Genomic DNA, 20,781 nt, shown 5'->3' with positions numbered 1-20,781 from the left:
ATGTTTATTGACGCAGAACTTATACATGAAATAAAATAATACAAATAGAACACAAACAGATTAAAAATAATACAACAAGAAAATACAAGTACAATACGAATACAATACAAGTACAACTAGATTAGGACAACAGAAGCGGTTTTTTTAAATTTACCCTTCGACATACCAAAAAATTCGATTTTATCATGCCATGCGTTAACATTGTTTAACATTCGAATTAAAGGACTATTTTCATAGCAATCAGTTCTAGCGTAGTTGACCATTATCAAACGATTCATTCTTACTTGATACGCAGGTACCAAAAATTTTAGATCTGCCAAAATATTTGGACAATCCGAAAACCCGTTTACTAACTTAAAGAAAAAGTGAAGAGACTGATAAATCCTTCTATTTTGGAGGGTCACTATCCCCAAATTCTTCCTTACATCGTCGGTCGTCTCCAGAAGTACATCGCTACTGGTAAGCAATTTGTATCGAACCAGACGCAAAAATCTCTTTCGTACATTCTCTAATCGGTTTATGTGACACTGATATAGTGGAGACCACACAATACTACAGTAATCAAGATGAGATCTTACAAGGGAAGTATAAAGTAAAGTCAAAGTTCTAATATTCTTAAACTCAGTGCAATGACGGAAAACAAATCCAAGCATTCGATTTGCTTTAGACACGATGTAATCGAATTGTTCGAAAAAGGTGAGCTTCGAATCCAGTAAAACACCAAGATCCCGTATAGAATTGACGACCTCAAGAGCTGTATTTGACAAAAAGTAAGCTGGACGAGATGGTAGAGTTTTCCTTGAGAAAAAAATTACTTTACATTTCTTGATATTCAGGTGCAAATTTTTGTCCACACACCAATCGGATAATCTATCAAGATCCTGTTGAAGACAAACAATGTCTGATTCAGATGAAATACTTCTATAAATTTTAAGATCGTCGGCCAGAAGAAGAAAATTGGAACTTAATCTGGCAGAAACATCGTTAATGAAAGCAAGGAATAAATGAGGACCAAAATGAGATCCCTGGGGGACACCTGAGGGAATTTTGATTGTGCGAGAAACCGAACCTCTAACAACTACTTGAGCCTCACGATCACTTAAATAAATGTGAAACCAATCAGTGACAGAAATACCAACTCCATACTGCTTTAACTTCGAAATTAAAATTTCATGGTCCACTCTGTCAAATGCCTTTGAAAAATCGGTATAGACAGAGTGAACATCAGTTCCCTGAACCAAGGAAGAAAAAACAGAAGACTCAAATTCAAACAAGTTGGTTTCAACCGATCTACCACTAAAAAATCCATGTTGCTCTGGGCGGATAATATTTCTGAAGGCTGACGCAAACTGGGGAGCCAAAATATCTTCAAACAGTTTAGGTAAAGAAGAGATTATACTGATTGGCCGATAATTGGATAATTCACTTTTATGTGAACTCTTGTGCACTGGTACGATATTTGACAATTTCCACTTAGATGGAAAGACCGAAGTCTGCAAAGATATGTTAAATATTAGAAATATTGGTAGGTACAAACTACTAGCACACGATTTAAAAAACAAGTTAGGAATTTGGTCTGGGCCAGTACTCCCAGGAATGTCAAGATTCGATCACTTATCAAAAACATCTGTTGGTGTCAAAGTAAATCGGCTTAAGTTTACCGATTGATGTTGACCTGGTATGGCGTTTGATACAGAATGGTGATTGTTTGAGGTTACAAAGTTATTCATAAACTGTGAAGCAAAAGCATTGGCGATTTGAAAATCATCATTTAAAACAACGTCATCTTTAATGATAACAGATGGCAGAGACGTACGATTTTTTAATTTATAGAAATCCCAAAATTTTCTAGGATTATTATTGATATTGTATTCTGCGTCAGATAAAAAATTTTCGTAACATTCTTTAGATAGCCGTTTACATTCCGTACGTAAATTTTTAAAACTGGTATAATCTACTTCTAGTCCTGAAAGTTTGAACTTTTTATGTGCAACTTTCTTTTCTTTAATTAAATACTTAAGGTTAGCAGAGTACCAATGTGGGTGAGTATCCCTGTAACATTTTAAAGTAGGAACATACAACTCGATGACACTGTACAAAATATTATAAAATTTTACGACACACTGATTGACATCACAATTGTTAAATATAACAGACCAGGGAAGACTAAAAAAGTAGTTATTTATAAAATCATACGGGGCCGCTTTAAAATTTGGTTTTAAAAACTGAGTGTTAAAATTATGCACATTAAAGTCGGAAATAGAAACTAATAAAGGTGGATGATAGTTATCCACATTGACTAAATTAAAATCACATTTTGAAACATCAACATGGCGAGTGGCGAATATTAGGTCTAAAATGTTGCTATTTATATTGTTAGAAATATTATTAAATTGACTGAACCCTGCTGAAAATAACCTATCGAAGACATACTCAGCAACGTGATTATTATTACAAAAGAGGACTAAACTATACGTATCCTCATCAAAACTCCACAAAATATTAGGTAAATTAAAGTCGCCCAGTAATATGATGCTACTAGATGAAAATTTGTTCGAAATGTACTCCACTGTTTTTATATAATCGTCATATCTTGATAAAACAGAACTTGGAGGCAGATAGACACATCCTAAAACGACAGATTCGTCCTTAGTGCTGCACGTGCACCCATACTTCCTCGATGTTCGATGATGGAGTGGAAATTTTAAAACACTGAAACTTATTACACACTGCCACGAGAACTGCACCACCTCGCGTTTTATCACTTGTATCGTTGCTTCTGTCCTTTCTGAAGATGTTATAGCGATTGTCAAGGATTTCAGAATCTTGAATATTTTCAGAAAGCCAAGTCTCCGTCAGGACAATGACGGGATAGTCCATCAATGCAGAAGAGGCGAAAATATCGTCTAGTTTTGTTCTTAATCCCCTAACATTTTGATAGTAAATATTTATGTTTCCATCTGTGGGAACCCCAGATTCTCCCCACTTGTCGTTGGAAGTCCAGGTTCAGTCAAAGAGGCAGATGGTCGAGCCTTGTTAGTTCTCGGATAGTTAAAAAATTCTCGAATTGTTACGAACTGTGGCCACAACGAAGCATCCATGAGTTTATCAAAGGAAGTCTCTGAAACTCCCAGCTTAAAAGAAGAGAAATTCTCATTTTGCTTCAGCAAGAAACACTTGACGTCAGAAACATTGCCATATTTTTAAACTTATTTCAAAACATTGCTCGTACTAGTGTTAGGGCTACACCTACCAACGTAAATCCACTTTCTGCGCGCAACCCCAGAAATTAACGAATCGCTGCTCTCGCTGGCTTCGAACTGCTTTGAACCGACAGTTACTGGTCTATGTTTGCTCCTTCTGCTTTTTACAACCTGGAATTCTTTATCGATTGGATTGGGGATTGCAAAAAAATTTTTAAAACATTCTGCGGAGTAACAATGCGCCAACTTAAGAGAATAAACTCTCAAATCCCTGATTTTGGAGGTTAACGAAGAAGAAAAATTTATCTGCATTAATTTTGTGACAAATCTTGAGCGTTAATTTGCAAGAAAAATTCTCATTTTTTTTATACAATTTATACAATAAAACAATAGTATATTATAATACAAGTTTATAAGCAAGCCTTTAAAACACGCACGACGCGTCAGCGGAGTGCTTTTAACGTCGTAAGTGTTTTAAAGGCGCTTATAAACGAGTGTTATACGCTATTTTTTATTATACCTATCCATTTACAATCCTTTAGGACCATTGAAAAAATCTAAATTTACACAATAAAATTATCAAAGGTTGTTTGTGAATCGTTTTCGTAGAGACGGTTAGCAATTGTTTGTTTACGTTGTTAAGCACATTTTTTCACGTTTGTAAAAATCCGTTCAGAAAATAAGTGAAGAGATTAAAAGGCTAGCAGAACATGCAGAACTGAATCTACCCGACGCTGAGAAACATAGTGGTCATGCTTTCCGACGAACTTCATACGTTTATGGCAAACAGTGGTATGAGCATCGATGAGTTGAAACGTCAGGTGGGATGGAAATCTTCGAGTGTGGCTAGTGGCTATATTGAAGAATTCACTTCAAACAAAATAGTTGTTTTCAAACGCATTGCTGGTGTTCTGAACACATCGGTTGCTAAATCAACTTCATCAAGAGCAATGGACGTCCAACAGAAGAATGAAAATGAACAAGCATCTACTAGTTATGAATTAAAAGCAACGAACAACAGTAACCAGCTTAAAGCGGCGGGCTTTGAAATTTCAAATAATAGTAATTGTAATTTTCATGTTTATTTATATTATAAATAAAAATTGGTCCTGACATTTCACTATTTCTTGTTACCTAGACAAGTTTAAAGCTTTAGTGCTTTAAAGACCTCTTTTTGCACGCTTTTGCGTGTTTTAATTTAGAATTATGATGCAGGTATAATAAAAAATTTTATAAACAACATATTATCTAAAAAGAACTAATTTCATCCTGCTTATTAATAAACGGTTTTTCAAATTTTGATTTTATGATATTTGTTTTTTATTTGGTATGGTATTAAGGGGGAGGGTGATGTATTCACTGCACTCAGGCCGCAATCGGCCCATTGTGCTGCCTCCCATTTTTCCCAGCTAGCTTCCTTCGAACCAGCCCAGCTTCAAAGCAAATTGAAGGAGGGCGGAGGGGGAAGTGCTGGGGACCATGCCCATATCTGGGTATTGATCCTTTCCCCACATGGATCTTCTTAAATCGACGAGCGCGGGACAGTGACAAAATACATGTTCCACGGTCTCGTCGTCTTCTTCACATCCTCTGCATTGAGGGTTGCTTTTACACCTACCTAGTGTAGGTGCTTATTTAGACCGCAGTGTCCCGTAAAAATTCCCACTAATAAGCGGAGGTTTCCTCTAGACAACCGCAGTAGATAATTTGTGACCTTTTGAAGAGGTACTGGCATTGTTTATCTCGAGATCCGACAATCGATAGTGTTTCGCCATCTATTGCTGTGGTGCTCGAGATTGCTTTTGTTTATCAGCCCGTACATTGCTTCGAGGTTTAGCGGTATGGTTGGTCCCGGTCCATATGGTTTCCTGGATCCGCCTTTCGCCAAGCCGTCGGCGATGTCGTTGCCGCTGTTATCTTTGTGTCCTTTAACCCAAGCCAGAGTGATCAAGTTTGTTCTGGACAACCTTGTGAGTTTCTTGTGGGTTTCGTATATTAACTTTGAAATGATCTTGTTGCACTTTAAAGCTTGTAAAACTGCCTTGCTATCCGTCAGAAATAGAAGGTTTTTGTTTGTGATGTTTAGATGCAACATCTCTAGGACTCCGTGTAGAATAGGTACGATTTCCGCTTGGAATGTTGTGGGTCCTTCTCCAAGTGGTATTGTTTCTTTTAAGTTCAGTTGTTGACAGTACAGACCAGCTCCTGAACCTAAGTTATTTTTAGATCCATCAGTGTAAAAGACGATGTCGTACGGTGTCTCGTCCGCAGTGGATGAATCTTCTAGGTGGATTTGGTAGGGTTTGTTGAAAACAAAGGTCGGTGTACGTCTGTCCACAGGTGCCCCTAGTAAAGGTATCTTTTTGACAGCCTTTCTAAGGATGCTTCCGTGTCGACTGGCCGAGCTCCCCACCTTCCACATTCCCACCGCTTTTAGTCGGAGCGACGTTCTTGTCGCCACCTCCTGAACGTAAATTTCTAGGGGTAGTAACGAAAGGGCAGTCTCTAACGCAGCAGTGGGTGTAGTTCTCATGGCACCTGTAGCAGCAATGCAAGCTAGACGTTGCACCTGGTTCAGGCGCTTCTTTGCTGTTTCTTGTTCAGTTCTGGGCCACCAAACTATTGCACCGTAAGTAAGCATAGGTCTTATGATTGCAGTGTACAGCCAAAGAACCACCCTTGGAGTTAAGCCCCAGGTGGTGCCAATGGCTGATCGACATTGCCAAAAAGCCCTATATGCTTTTTCGGTTTTTACTTCAAGGTGTCTACTCCAGTTCAGCTTACTATCAAGAGTGATGCCCAGATATTTCACCTCTTTTGCAAGCTGTAAGGAAGTACCGAAAATTGAAGGTAGACGCATAGGGGCCAGCCTTCTTTTGTTTGTGAAAAGAACAAGCTCTGTTTTGTGAGGATTCACTGTCAGACTGTTCTTTTCACACCATTTCTGAATTATCGAGAGAGCTTCTTGCATTGAGTTGCACAGGACTCCCTCAAAGTTTCCAGTAATCATGATAACAATGTCATCTGCATAACCGACGGTATAAAATCTATGGTCGTTTAGAATTTCAAGTAGGCTGTTAATCACTATGTTCCATAGCAACGGTGACAAGACTCCGCCTTGCGGACAGCCTCGTCCCACTACAGCCTTTGTACTTACGGCTCCGTGGCCTACTGTGATTGTCCTCCACTGCAACATGTGTCCAATCCACTCGACAAGAGTCGGGGAGACGTTATATTTTAACAGGGCGGTTCTGATCGAAGAGAAGGTGGTTTTATCAAACGCTCCTTCAATATCTATAAATACTCCTAGAGTTGACTGCTTCACCTCCAAGGATCTCTCAATTCTACCTACCACTTCGTGTAGAGCAGTTTCGGTAGACCTGCCAGGGGTGAAGGCATGTTGCCTAGGGTGTAAAGACATTTGCACTCTTTCTCTAAGTGCTCTCTCACACAATCGCTCTAGCGTTTTCAGTAAAAACGATGTTAGGCTGATTGGTCGGTAAGACTTGGGCGCAGTGTAATCATTACGTTCTGGTTTTGGTATAAAAACCACCTTTACTTCTCTCCATCCTACCGGGATGTATCTGAGAGTGATACATGCCCGGAAAATGCGCATTAAGTGAGGAAGGAGTACATCCAGTCCCCATTGTAGCAGGGCTGGGAAAATTCCATCTACACCTGGCGATTTGAATGGAGAGAAAGTTTTTATTGCCCATGTGATTCTGGGTATGTTTACTAAGATACAGGCCACATTCCAGTGTTCGTCTGAGAATGGACCTGGGTTGTAGGGCGGCCACTTCATGGGTTCGGTAAGCAGAATGCTACCTGGGAAGTGTGTTTTCAAAAGGATGCTTTCCGCTTCGGAGGCAGAAGTCGAAAAGGTACCGTCTTCTTTGCGAAGGCTTCCTGGCTGTGTTTTTGTACTTTTAGCAAGAACTTTGTGCAGGCGGCTTGCATCGGCGGTAGACTCAATGTCGCTGCAGAAGTTTTGCCAGGTTACTCTTTGTTTTTGTCGTATAAGTTTTTGGTATGACTTTTGGACCATCTTGTAGACGTCCCAGTCAGATTGCCGCCTTGTCTTATACGCCTTATTGTAGCACTTCCTGGTCAGTTTCCTGAGTCGTGCTAGTTCTCTACACCACCAAGGCATGGTGGTGCCGTGAGCGTTTTCCGTCCTCTGAGGACAGGCTGCTTCAAATGAACTGATGATGCTAGAATGGATGGCATTAACACCGCGTTCCAGCTGTTCAACAGTCATGATCCTATCACGTGTCTGAAAGTTTGCCAAGTCCGCAGATAGGTGTTCGTAGAAAACTTTCCTATCTGTGCGCCTTGGGTTTCTGTAAACTTTCTTCTCGGCCGTGAGGTCATTCAGGGAAAAGCAAATTTTCCGATGATCCACATAGTCCACATATGACATATGACATAGTCACCTCATCGGATACTCGCCAGTCCTGTATTCTGTCTGCAATCTCCTTGGATGCCAGCGTAATGTCAATTACTGTCTGGCACCGCGTTGTAACAAAGGTAGCTTTGCAGCCTCTGTTAAGGATTTGCAGTTTGGTCCTGGATATGTATTCCAATAGTGCTTTACCTCTCGGGTTGCTGTCCATGCTTCCCCACACAGTGTGATGAGCATTGGAGTCGCATCCTATAATGAGGTTTCTTTTTAGCCTTTCGCAGTGCTCCACCAGGTCAGCCATCTCTCTACTCGGAGGATGATGCTGAGAATCACTAGGGAGATAGACCGAGGCTATCACTATTTTGGTTTGGCCCGATTTTGTACAGCAGTCGATTTCGACGGCCGTTAAATCAGTTCCTGAAAATTGCCTCAACAAGGTGGCTTTAACGTTTTTTGGTACATAGACGCATGTCCTAATTTTTGGGGGGTTCTCGCAATGACCAGAGTCATTTACGAGTACCGTGCCTTTCAACAGTCCTAATCCTCGAACCTGTCGCTTGACGGTCCAGGGTTCTTGAATTAGTGTAATAGTGTTCTGCATCCTGCTAAGGCTGAGGCATAGAGTCGCCACAGCCGTACGGCAGTGATGCAGGTTTATCTGGGCAAATTGAATGTTGGCCGCCATTTTGCCAATCCATTATAGAGGGGCTCTGTCCGGTTGAGGAGCACGCTCCTCATCCCCGGTCCGCTCCACCTCCATCGAAGTGGCTTGGTCGGCCGTTCTTGCCACCTTTGCTTTGATGGTGGAGAAGCGGTAGCTCATCGCACCATCTTTGTTTCTCAGGGCTGTTGCGTCCCTTTCCCCAACTCCCATCACCAGAACGTTTCCGTTCTCGGCATGGGAGAAGTGGAAGTGGCACCAGCTCCTGATGTTGAGATCAGGGTTCTGGATCTCCAGCCGCCCCAGGATTCTATCCCTTTCCTCCGGTGGTCCCGGGATGAAAAGGGTGACTCTGGTCAGCCTTGGCAGATCACTGACCCTCACCACTTGAAGGTCGGTGCCATCAATATTGATGTCACTGACCGCATGACTCAACCACGCTCGGGATGTCTCGTTATTGCAGGTGAGCCTGAGGATCTCCCCGCTGTAACGCATCCCCGAAAACGTAGGCGGTGTCGTGTCCCGAGTGCCTCCAGGTCGGAACAGGATGTTGTCCAGAGCCTGGAGGAGAGCCGTTTGAACTTCTTCAGCCTGCACTTGCGTGAGCTTTCTTAGCTCATTTAGCCGGTTGCACACGGCAACGTGCAGGCTGTTTGTCGCGTCCGCATAGCGAACGGTAGGGTTCCTTTCGGCACCAGAGGTGCACGTCCTTTTCACCTGCGGTGAAGGTGTGCTGCCATCTGACCGAACCCTTTTGGTCTTTTTCCCCTGACGGGATGTCGAGGGCTGAGTCTGACCTTGACCTTTCGGTTTAGGTCGCCCAACGCCCTTGGCTGCGGTAGGGGGTTTCTTGCCTCTTGTCGGGACAGGCCCTCTAGAGGTGTTTGCACCTGGAGGGACAAGTGCAGCAGAGGTGGAGGGAATTGCCCCCGACTCCAGCCGCGCTCTCCTCCGACGCTTCATTTCAGCCCCACTGGGCCGTTTTCTTGAGCGAGGTGCCTCCGGGACACCCTCGGAACGAGGTGCCTCCGGGACATCCTCGGAACGAGGTGCCTCCGGGACATCCTCGGAACGAGGTGCCTCCGGAACAGCCCCAGGTTGAGGTATCACAGGGACAGCCTCAGATTGGGGTATCACAGGGACAACCACGAATCGAGGTATCACGGGGACAGCCTCGGGTCTTGTTTTTTGTTTTTGTTTTTGTTTGTTTTCCATGTAGGTGTTTTTGATTTCATCTCTCTGACTCCCCACCCACCATGGAGTCCAACACGGGGACGCCGCCCCATAGCACCAAGGCTATGTGCGTAACGCCAGGGCTATCAGAAAGATATAGCCTACAACGAAGGGACGCAACACGCAGAGATTACGGGTCCCGTAAGGGACACGGTCCCCGGTGCACGCCTCCTTCGCCAGTAGGCTCACCCTGTCGGCCATCTTACTGGACGACGCAGCCGATTGATCGAAGATGGGTTAGTCTTCAACCGCCCGTCTAGGAGAAATCCGGGCCAAAGAGGTGTGTTGCAGCAGCTTGGAGGTTTTCACCCAGTTGCCGCTCAACCACCAGGATCCTTTCATCCCCCGACACGGGTTGCCCCGCACGGCACAAACACGGGGGAGCTGGTCCGCGATGCGACTTTTGTGATCACATCCGGGGTTTAGACCGGTGCAATCACTCATGGTCAGCACTCACCACAGTTTCCGAAGACCGGCATACCGTGGCTTACCCCTATCCGCCACCTGGGGACGCGCCCGATAGGAGCCCAACCCATGGATTGTTTTTTTATTTATTCCAAGTGCATTTTTATGCTACTCATTAAAAATTGTACATTTTTAATTAGCGCAAAAAATCTTTTTGGTACCATGAGGTGAAAGCTTTGTCTTACCAATTATTAAAAAGAAAACTTTGGAATCTAACATATTTTTTTTTCGTGTCTAAAATTTTATGTGACTTTGAGAATTGTAGAAAGTGACATTTTTGTTAACTTATCTTAACTTTGCTAATCTTAACAAAATGCAGAAACTGTATGATTGAAATATGACTAATTTATAGATGACTTTACATAAATGATAATTGTGCAAGAGCCCGCATTGCGAACAGAAATGAATTTTTAAAAGACGTTCGAGCGGTGGCATTATTTGCACATTGTTGGTTAATTTATCATTTTCCCTTTCAATCAAGTAGTCTTGTAATTCAAATTTTCGTTAATTATTAAAAACAATATGTAGTTTAAACATCTAATAGATTTCCACAAAATTTTAAAATCATTTATTTTACATTTTTGTCCCGCTAGACTGCTCATTTGACGCACTGTGCGGCTTTAGAAAACTATTCAATAAACTTCATAAATTTTTAAAATGGATTTTTTTTTAAAACGTTTTAAGATCTCAAACGACGAAAATTATTTTCTTCTAAACCTATGACTTTTTGAGACTTTTTGAATCATTTCTCACAAAGACGTGGATACAAGAATGTAAATCTTTGTTAATATGAGCTTGAGGGTTCCAATGTACATTTGTGTAAAAATATTTTTTTTCTCGAAATGTCACAAAAAGTCACTATTTTTTAGTCGTTTTTATACAGTAAAGTAGGCAATTTTGTTATAACTAATGAAAAGGGCTCGTTGACCTGGAAACACTTTTGCTGTCTAGTCAGAAAAAGTATTTTTTGTGATGGTTACTATTTAAGACCAACATTTACACTTACACGATCTACTATTTCGCTCCTATAAATCATTTTAATTTTAAAACTAATTGAGGAAAATTCTAAATTTATATAATACTGTCACGTTGGCCGAAAAATCAAAAGTCTCGCTTGTAACAATAACAATTTTATTGTGCACTATGAACACCCTCGTACTTCACAATTACAACACTTTTCAGGACTTCAAAATACTAGACTATCTACAATCCTATCACTACTCCCCTATATACAGATATTCCCCTATCACTAGCCTAATGCTGGAGCGCTGTGAGAATATTCGGGAGTTCCGCGTATGAATAAGAATTATTCCACGAACCGCTCGCTCTAGAGCAGAGCGGAACGTTCCAGCGCTGGCGCCCAACCCATGGATTGTTTTTTTATTTATTCCAAGTGCATTTTTATGCTACTCATTAAAAATTGTACATTTTTAATTAGCGCAAAAAATCTTTTTGGTACCATGAGGTGAAAGCTTTGTCTTACCAATTATTAAAAAGAAAACTTTGGAATCTAACAGATTTTTTTTTCGTGTCTAAAATTTTATGTGACTTTGAGAATTGTAGAAAGTGACATTTTTGTTAACTTATCTTAACTTTGCTAATCTTAACAAAATGCAGAAACTGTATGATTGAAATATGACTAATTTATAGATGACTTTACATAAATGATAATTGTGCAAGAGCCCGCATTGCGAACAGAAATGAATTTTTAAAAGACGTTCGAGCGGTGGCATTATTTGCACATTGTTGGTTAATTTATCATTTTCCCTTTCAATCAAGTAGTCTTGTAATTCAAATTTTCGTTAATTATTAAAAACAATATGTAGTTTAAACATCTAATAGATTTCCACAAAATTTTAAAATCATTTATTTTACATTTTTGTCCCGCTAGACTGCTCATTTGACGCACTGTGCGGCTTTAGAAAACTATTCAATAAACTTCATAAATTTTTAAAATGGATTTTTTTTTAAAACGTTTTAAGATCTCAAACGACGAAAATTATTTTCTTCTAAACCTATGACTTTTTGAGACTTTTTGAATCATTTCTCACAAAGACGTGGATACAAGAATGTAAATCTTTGTTAATATGAGCTTGAGGGTTCCAATGTACATTTGTGTAAAAATATTTTTTTTCTCGAAATGTCACAAAAAGTCACTATTTTTTAGTCGTTTTTATACAGTAAAGTAGGCAATTTTGTTATAACTAATGAAAAGGGCTCGTTGACCTGGAAACACTTTTGCTGTCTAGTCAGAAAAAGTATTTTGTGTGATGGTTACTATTTAAGACCAACATTTACACTTGCACGATCTACTATTTCGCTCCTATAAATCATTTTAATTTTAAAACTAATTGAGGAAAATTCTAAATTTATATAATACTGTCACGTTGGCCGAAAAATCAAAAGTCTCGCTTGTAACAATAACAATTTTATTGTGCACTATGAACACCCTCGTACTTCACAATTACAACACTTTTCAGGACTTCAAAATACTAGACTATCTACAATCCTATCACTACTCCCCTATATACAGATATTCCCCTATCACTAGCCTAATGCTGGAGCGCTGCGAGAATATTCGGGAGTTCCGCGTATGAATAAGAATTATTCCACGAACCGCTCGCTCTAGAGCAGAGCGGAACGTTCCAGCGCTGGCGCTCGAAGCTTCCAGAATCTTCTCGTAACACTGCCCCTCTCTTAGTTCTGATCGTCCCGATCAGACCAAACACCTGATTCTCCGTGATATTTACAAAGTCTATTTAGATGAACCACTTTCATCTTTGAACGGGCGCTGCGTTGGATCCGATACACCACGTCGTTGATCCTCTTGATCACCTTATACGGTCCCTCCCATGTAGGTGTCAACTTCGGAGATAGGCCCTTCTTTCGCCGAGGGTTGAATAACCACACCAAGTCTCCTTCGTTGAATCCTTCATGATTAGCCGTCACATTATATCTGGACCGCATTCTGTCACTAGCCATTTTGATCCTCTGCCTCACAAGGTGGTGTGTATCCAGTAGGGTCTCTCTCAGGTTGTCGACGAACTCCGGTACTTCCTTTCGTTCCACCCCAGGCGAACCAAGCAGAAGATCACAAGGGAGACGCAGCTCTCTTCCAAAGATAATCTTCGCTGGTGTTTCTCCCGTGGTTTCATGAATGGCAGCTCTGTAGGCCATCATAAACAAGGGCAGTCGACGATCCCAATCCCTCTGGTGCTCTTCCACTACCTTGGACAGATGTTCCTCCATCGTCTGATTGAATCTCTCGACCATGCCGTCGGATTGCGGGTGCAAGGGTGTGGTTCGAGTCTTCCTAATTCCCAGCAGCTTACACATCTCTTGAAAAACGCCAGACTCAAAATTCCTGTCTTGATCGGAATGCATTTCGAGTGGAACTCCAAACCTGCTGAAGAAATTATCCACTAGGACTCGAGCTACTGTTGTGGCTTCTTGGTTGGGAAGGGCATACGCTTCCGGCCATTTACTGAAATAATCCTGCACAACCAAGATGTACTTGTTGCCGTCATCAGTTTTTGGAAATGGCCCGGCCACATCTAGAGCGATTCTCTCGAACGGGGCTCCCACGTTGTATTGTTTCATGCCTCCTTTAGTTCGCGTTCGAGGTCCCTTGCTCGCCCCACAAACTGAACATCTCCTACACCATCGTTCGACATCTTCCCGGCAGCCAACCCAGTAATACCGCTGCCTAATCTTACTTAAGGTTTTGTTCACTCCGAAGTGAGCGCCTGATGTTCCGTCATGGACCTCCTTGAGTACTTGGGGGACTCTATTCTTGGGCACTAGTAACTGGGAGGTTACTTTCTTCCCGTCTGCGCTTTCCCAAGCCCTTTTCAGTACCCCATTTTCTACTAGCAGTGAGTCCCACTGCGCCCACATCGCCTTCAACCCTGGACTCTTTTCCGAGACATCTTCCCAACGCGGCCTTCCATTATCCGCTTCCTTCCACTCCAGCAGTGGCCCAATTTCCTGGTCTGCCTGTTGATCCTTCCGAAGATTCTCCGTAGTCCAGTCATCATCACAACCGATAACCATCCTGTTTATCGGCAATGGCCCTTCAATCTTCGCGCACTGCTTGCAATCCTTGCAAGGTCTTCTAGAGAGAGCGTCAGCGTTATTGTGTTGCTTTCCTGGTCGATGTTTGATTTTGAAGTGGTATTGCTGCAGCCGCTCAATCCACCTAGCCACTTGTCCTTCGGCGTCTTTCATCTGTAGTAACCACGTGAGGGCAGCATGATCAGTCCTTATCAAGAACTCGTGGCCAAACAAGTATTTGTGGAAATGCTCTACAGATTTTACAACGGCCAGCAATTCCTTTCTTGTAGCGCAGTAATTTCTCTCTTGCTTGCTCAACACTTTGCTGTAGTACTCGATCACTCTCTCTTCTCCATCCTGCACCTGCGATAACACCGCTCCAATGCCGATGTTACTGGCATCTGTGTCCAAGACGAACTTTCCATGAGTCCTGGGGTAGCTCAAAATCGGGCTAGTGCACAAAGCTAACTTCAGTCGCTTGAAACTGCTTTCGCAGTCTGATGTCCAGTTGCATGATGCCTTTGCTTCCGTTAGTTTGTGCAGAGGTGCAGCAATGTTGGCGAAACCTTCTACAAACCGCCGATAATACGTGCAAAGTCCAATAAAACTTCTCACATCGTGCTTGTCCTTAGGTCTGGGCCATTCCTTAATCGCCTGAATCTTATCTTCGCAGGTCTTGATTCCTTCAAATGACACCGTATGCCCCAGAAACTCCACTTTCTTCCGAAATAGATGGCACTTTTTCGGATTAAGTTTCAAATTGGCACCCCTAAACCGGTCTACCACTTCTTGAAGGTTCTTCAGGTGTTCATCGAAGTTTTTACCCATGACCATAACGTCGTCTAAATAAACCAGACAAGTTTTCCACGTCAATCCACGCAACACACATTCCATTAGTCTTTCGAATGTAGCGGGTGCGTTGCAAAAGCCCAAAAGGCATAACCGTAAAGTGGTACAGGCCACTTCCCGTGGAAAACGCTGTCTTCTCCTTGTCTTCGGGATGAAGTCCCACTTGCCAATATCCACTCTTCAGGTCTAAGGTTGAGAACCACGTCGACCCTGACAGAGTTGTGAGAGTGTCGTCAATCCGGGGTAATGGAAAACTGTCTTTCTTGGTAACATCGTTGAGTTTTCGGTAATCTACACAGAATCTTGTACTACCGTCTTTCTTGGTTACGAGCACAACCGGCGAAGACCAAGGACTGTTGGATTCTTCAATAATCCCTTCTTCTTGCATGGATTTTACCAACTGTTCGGCCTGCTCTTGCTTCGCCCATGGTAACCTTCTCGGTGCCTGTCTGATGGGTTGATGGTCGCCCGTATTGATTCTGTGCTGAACGATATTCGTTCTTCCTAGTGGCTCCTTCTCAACGGCGAACACATCCTTATTCTTCTTGATGAAAGCCTATGCTTTAAGAGCCTCTTCTTCAGAAAGGTCACTCGTGTCTACCTCCAGCTTTAACTTTTTCACGGTCTTCACGTTTCTCTTTGATGGCTGTGCGTCACTTATTCTGGAGATCGGAACACACACAGCACCTAGATCGCCCTTCTTGATCGTGACTGGAGTTGGGTTGATATTCGCCACCCGCACAGGTATTTCTTTTGTCACTTTTACTAGTGTCTTTCCAACAAGAATTGGTTTTGTCATGTCTCTGGTCGGTTCAATCATTCCAACGTAGCTCCCAAAGTTACTTCCTAAACGCACACTTATCACTTTCTCGCTGTTCCCATCCACACAAGTTTTTGCACAGGCGAACGCTTTCACTCCATCTTCTTTTACTTCTGGGGTCGATAACACGAAGCTTTCGGTTCCAATCTTGAGGATCTTCTCGTTGTGATTAAAGGAAATCCCATGTCGTCCAATAACATCCATTCCCAGGATCATCTCATCCTCGATTCCGGCCACCAGCACCCGATGCCGAAACTTCATACCTCCCAACTGGACCGTGACCTCTGCCTCGGCACTTACTGTGGCGACATCTCCCGTGACTGTTTTTAAAATAGCACTCGTTGTTTCCAAAGATGTCCTGTTGTCCAACATGTCCTTTCTCACAAGGGAAACCATGGCTCCGCTGTCGACCGTTATCTTCACTTTTCTCCTATTCACACTTCCTTCAATTATCAAACTCTCAAAATTCCTCTTCAAACGCATCACGGAAATAACTTTGGGGCTTGTGCTCTCCCCAGCCAGTGTGTGCCCCTTGACACTGCTGGGCTTTAGTTTTCCGACTGCTGAGGACGTGACTGGGGACCGTTCTGGTCGTTCCTAAGAACAACCCTACAGTCACGTTTAAAATGGCCTGGTTTTCCGCAACGATAGCAGGTCTGGCTAGTTCGCTGCTTCAATGTCATCCGTAGCTCCCTGTTTTCCTTGAGGATGTCGTTTAGCTCGGCTTTCGTGACGAAAGCGGTAGGTGTTGCCTCTTCTTCGTCAATGCCCACACCTCGAATTCGTCGGTAATCGGGGACGTTCACAGAGCTCTTGAAAACGGCTTCCACCTCTAGAGCGCGCACCAGAGCTTCTTTTGCGGAGTGTTTTTCATTTTGTCTTCTTTCTTCTTCTTCCAGTTTTTCTGTTTGTCTTCTTTCTTCTAAATTTGTCTCCAATTTTGCCATCATAGTGGTCATCAATTCTTGTAGCCCCTCCATTTCTGCGGCTTGCTGTCTGGTTTGAACAGGCATAAAAATTGTCCACAATCAAGTAACAATGTCACAGTCCGGTAATGTCACGAATTTTCCGATCGAAAATTCCAGAATTTTCTCGATCACAAGACTGGGCGGGATCCCACTTTCTGACACCAGTTGTCACGTTGGCCGAAAAATCAAAAGTCTCGCTTGTAACAATAACAATTTTATTGTGCACTATGAACACCCTCGTACTTCACAATTACAACACTTTTCAGGACTTCCAAATACTAGACTATCTACAATCCTATCACTACTCCCCTATATACAGATATTCCCCTACCACTAGCCTAATGCTGGAGCGCTGCGAGAATATTCGGGAGTTCCGCGTATGAATCAGAATTATTCCACGAACCGCTCACTCTAGAGCAGAGCGGAACGTTCCAGCGCTGGCGCTCGAAGCTTCCAGAATCTTCTCGTAACAATACTGATGTATTATGTAAAAATCTGATGTAAAGTGTATCGGGTTTTATATAAAACTTCTGAAGGAGAATTAAAGATCACAAACTGAACAATATATATGGAACTTTTTAATACAAAAAGAAATGCTTGTTTATATTTTCTGTACCATTCTTCTCATGTCATAGTTTCATTGTGACTAAATTTTAAAAGCTTCTACCTTCCTTCTTTTTTTGACGTATGTGAAACTAGCGCCAATTTTTGGATTTTACTCATAATTTTACGTCAAATGAGACAAATTTACAACCTCTACTTATTTCCTTGTAATTTCGTCTAAATTTTCCTGATTTCCTTGTATTTTCGTCCAACTTCCCCTTATTTCCTTATTATTTCGTTAAAATTCCCCTGATTTCCTTGTGATTTCGTCCAAACTCTATTTATTTCCTTGTAATTTAGTCTAGTTTTCGTCCAATTTTCCCTTATTTCCTTGTGATTTCGTCCAACTTCCTCTAATTTTCTTGTTATTTCGTAAAACTTCCTCTGAGTTCCTTGTGATTTCGTACAACCCCTACTTATTTCCTTGTAATTTCGTCTAAATTTTCCTGATTTCCTTGTGTTTTCGTCTAACTTCCCCTTTTTTACTTGTTATTTCGTTAAAGTTTCCCTGAATTCCTTGTGTTTTCGTCCAAACTCTACTTATTTCCTTGTAATTTCGTCTAGTTTTCGTCCAATTTTCCCTTATTTCCTTGTGATTTCGTTAAACTTCCCCTGAATTGCTTGTGATTTCTTCCAACTTCCCCTTATTTGCTTATTATTTCGTAAAACTTCCTTTGAATTCCTTGTGATTTCATCCAACCTCCACTTATCTCTTTGTAATTTCGTCTAAATTCCTCTGATTTTCTTGTGTGTTCGTCCAACTTCCCCTTATTTCCTTGTAATTTCGTCTAAATTCTCCTGATTTCCTTTTGTTTTCGTCTAAATTCTCCTGATTTCTTTGTGTTTTCGTCGAACTTCCCCTGAATTACTTGTGATTTCCACTTATTTCCTTGTAATTTCGTCTAGTTTTCGTCCAACTTCCCCTTATTTGCTTGTTATTTCGTAAAATTTTTCCTGATTTCCTATTGATCCCCCCTAATGTCGTAATGATTTCCCTTGATTTTTTGTTGATTTCCCTGATTTCCAAACGACTTCCCCTGATTTCCCATGCCTGCTACACTGATTTCCCAGGGAGGTTAACTCCTCGTTTCTATTAGACCACCAAATTTGTTAATAAAAGATCCACATAAAATTGAATTGTCACCAATCCAAAGCATGCTTAAAAAAATTGGAAAAATTAAAACACTTTTTTGCCTATTTTTAGTAGGAAAGAGGTGTCCAATACATAAAGTTATTGCAAAGCTTCATTGTACGTTGGTATTGTGTTGATTTTACAATTTACGTGGCGATTTTGAAATAGATTATAAGGTGCTTATTTCGGAAAGAAAATTTCATTTCTGTTGAGCATTTTTTTTACAAAAATCGAGACATCTCTGAAATGGTTCAATTTAAGTATAGCACATTATACATAAAGTCACCCTTAATTTGGATGTAGAATCTGAAAATGCAATAATGTAAGGGGTGTTTCATTTTAAATAAGCAAGTTGACTACTACTTCCGGCATAACCGGAAGTGTCACAAATATGCAAATATTGTCATTCGATTTGTCTTATTCGCTTATTTTTGTTCCCAAAATTTCAAATTCTCATCTTTTGTAGTTTATGAGAAATATGTCAAAATACCTTTATAACAGTTAAAGGGTAAATAGCTTGAAATGGTAAAAAGGAATGTTTTGTTATTTTACTTCTTTGACAATTATCGCAAGATTTAAACTATTTTTTATATTTTTTGCGATATCTTTTTAACGCTTCCAATTAACATATAAATGTTCATTTTCCATGGACGCAACCATTGAAATATGAGTCCCATTAATACATATAATCATGCCCGGTAAACCAAATTTATTAAAATGTTTTTGCCGGCTATTTACAAAACCTTCGTTTGCTATCGCTTGTTTGTACGTTAAACAGTTCCGATTATTAATGCATTAACAAACTAGTTTATTAATTAACTATATCCGGCGATCATTTGTTTTTAGGTACTATTAATGCATGATTTGTCGGCTGTAATCATGCATTAAAGTGAATGATTTAATGTGTTATTGTTAAAAATTAGCATTGTTTTTACAAAAATAAAGATAATATGTTATTAGAAATAATGGCTAACAAAGATATATTAAAATTCACCCAAATTTAACAACTTTTATGGGCTATTAAACCTTAAAAATAACGCCCACAAATTTCGTTCATGTGACACCAAAAATGTGGAAATTAAACGGCGTTCAAGTTTTTTTTGTTATTTTTTCTAGCTACTCGAAATAAAAATTTCTACAAATTCTCCTTTTCGCTCTAAATTTTTGTAAATCGGTAATGTAAATAAGACAGTCAAGAGTGATAATCTCCACAAATTTCGTTAAAATCGCATAAAAAATAAAGAAATTACAGGATTAAAAAAAATTGGTGGCATTTTTTTGGTCTTAAAACGAAAATTTGTAAAAATTCGACTTTTTGATCTAAATTTTTGCAAATTAGTTATATTACTAAAATAAACAAAAGAAACAACATGCATAAATTTCGTTCCGGTCGCACTAGAAATAACGAAATTACAGTGTTGAAAAAATTGACATTTTCAGTTGTCCAAATAAAAATTTCTAAATATACTCCTTTTTGGTTTAAATTTTTCTAAATTGGTACTATTAATAAGACAGTCAAGGCTTATAAACTTAATATAATTGCGTTTATCGTCAATTTGAGTAAGTTTGGGTCAGTTGAGTAACAAAATCACCTCGAAATGTAGACCTGTTAGGAGTTGGTTTGCAAGACTGACCAGCTGGCAAAAAATATTAATTAGATGAGACTCAACCATTTGAGCGTTATTATGTTTAAGCGTTTGCAATAAGGTGGCTGTAAATGATTTAAAAAGTCAAAGCCATAACCGCACTAGAGCGTTTGTTAAACTGTACAATTCTGCAGCCGCTACAGCATTATCATGTTACTTTTCTCGTCGTTAGAATACATTTTCGCGAAGACAATGATAACTAGGAGTATTAAGTTTAGTTTGCAAAAATTGACAAATTTTTATGACACCACTGGTTGATATAAAGCATCTCTGATTGTATTTTTGAAATTTTAATTTAGAAAACTCAAGTCAACACTGGAAATGTATTGTTGGTTGCATTTTTTGAAATTCCAGGTGAATAACCCTGTATGAGAAAAGGTAAATAATTATTCATTTGGAAAATCAATTCATAAAACCGTCCAGTTTATTTTTTAAATTACATCTCATTGCTGTTATGAAATGATCTGTTTGTCATTATCTAAATCAAATTTGTATTGATTGCACTGACCACTTCTTGAGACAATTCATTAATTCATTTACATTAAATACATATTCTTTAAACGATAGTGATGTAAATATGGTAATTTTTTAATATTTTTTCTATTAGTGTTTTATCGCCTTGAATTGAAGAGTGACCGTTTGCATACTTTAGTGTAAAGTTTTAAAATTTTACGTGCGGTAATTGCAGTACTACACATGCATTTACAATTGCTGTCGCATTCTCAGGATGGTAATGCAAAACTGGA

The 20,781-nt window shown here is 40.5% G+C and overlaps 2 protein-coding genes across 2 annotated transcripts; both read right to left on the bottom strand.

The window, feature by feature from the left end:
* Positions 1-60: 60 nt before the first annotated feature.
* On the bottom strand, positions 61-3,199 carry LOC148166863 (uncharacterized). Its single transcript, XM_088048397.1, has 7 exons — positions 3,176-3,199; positions 2,971-3,134; positions 2,731-2,926; positions 1,662-2,672; positions 1,541-1,627; positions 167-1,493; positions 61-116 (listed from the first exon to the last, which is right to left on the bottom strand). The coding sequence occupies exons 1-7, from the start codon at positions 3,197-3,199 to the stop codon at positions 61-63; spliced, it is 2,865 nt and encodes a 954-aa protein (XP_087904523.1).
* A 4,371-nt stretch (positions 3,200-7,570) lies between these two features.
* On the bottom strand, positions 7,571-8,290 carry LOC148166862 (uncharacterized). The gene has a single exon (XM_088048395.1). The coding sequence runs from the start codon at positions 8,288-8,290 to the stop codon at positions 7,571-7,573; it is 720 nt and encodes a 239-aa protein (XP_087904521.1).
* Between the last annotated feature and the right edge of the window lie 12,491 nt (positions 8,291-20,781).

The sequence above is a fragment of the Gnatocerus cornutus genome, unplaced genomic scaffold (genome assembly GCF_029298725.1).
Source record: "Gnatocerus cornutus isolate USDA-ARS CGAHR unplaced genomic scaffold, icGnaCorn1.1 Chromosome12, whole genome shotgun sequence".
NCBI classification, from domain to species: domain Eukaryota; kingdom Metazoa; phylum Arthropoda; class Insecta; order Coleoptera; family Tenebrionidae; genus Gnatocerus; species Gnatocerus cornutus.
The sequence above is the reverse complement of the archived record's forward strand: the minus strand, read 5'-3'. Positions and strand labels throughout refer to the sequence as shown.

Coding starts and splice junctions, on each gene's coding strand:
- LOC148166862 (XM_088048395.1), bottom strand. CDS start 8,290: ATGGCGGCCAACATTCAATTTGCCCAGATAAACCTGCATCACTGCCGT.
- LOC148166863 (XM_088048397.1), bottom strand. CDS start 3,199: ATGGCAATGTTTCTGACGTCAAGT. Junction 3,135..3,175: donor CAATGTTTCTGACGTCAAGT/GTTTCTTGCTGA, acceptor TCTTCTTTTAAG/CTGGGAGTTTCAGAGACTTC. Junction 1,628..1,661: donor TACCAGGTCAACATCAATCG/GTAAACTTAAGC, acceptor TGACACCAACAG/ATGTTTTTGATAAGTGATCG.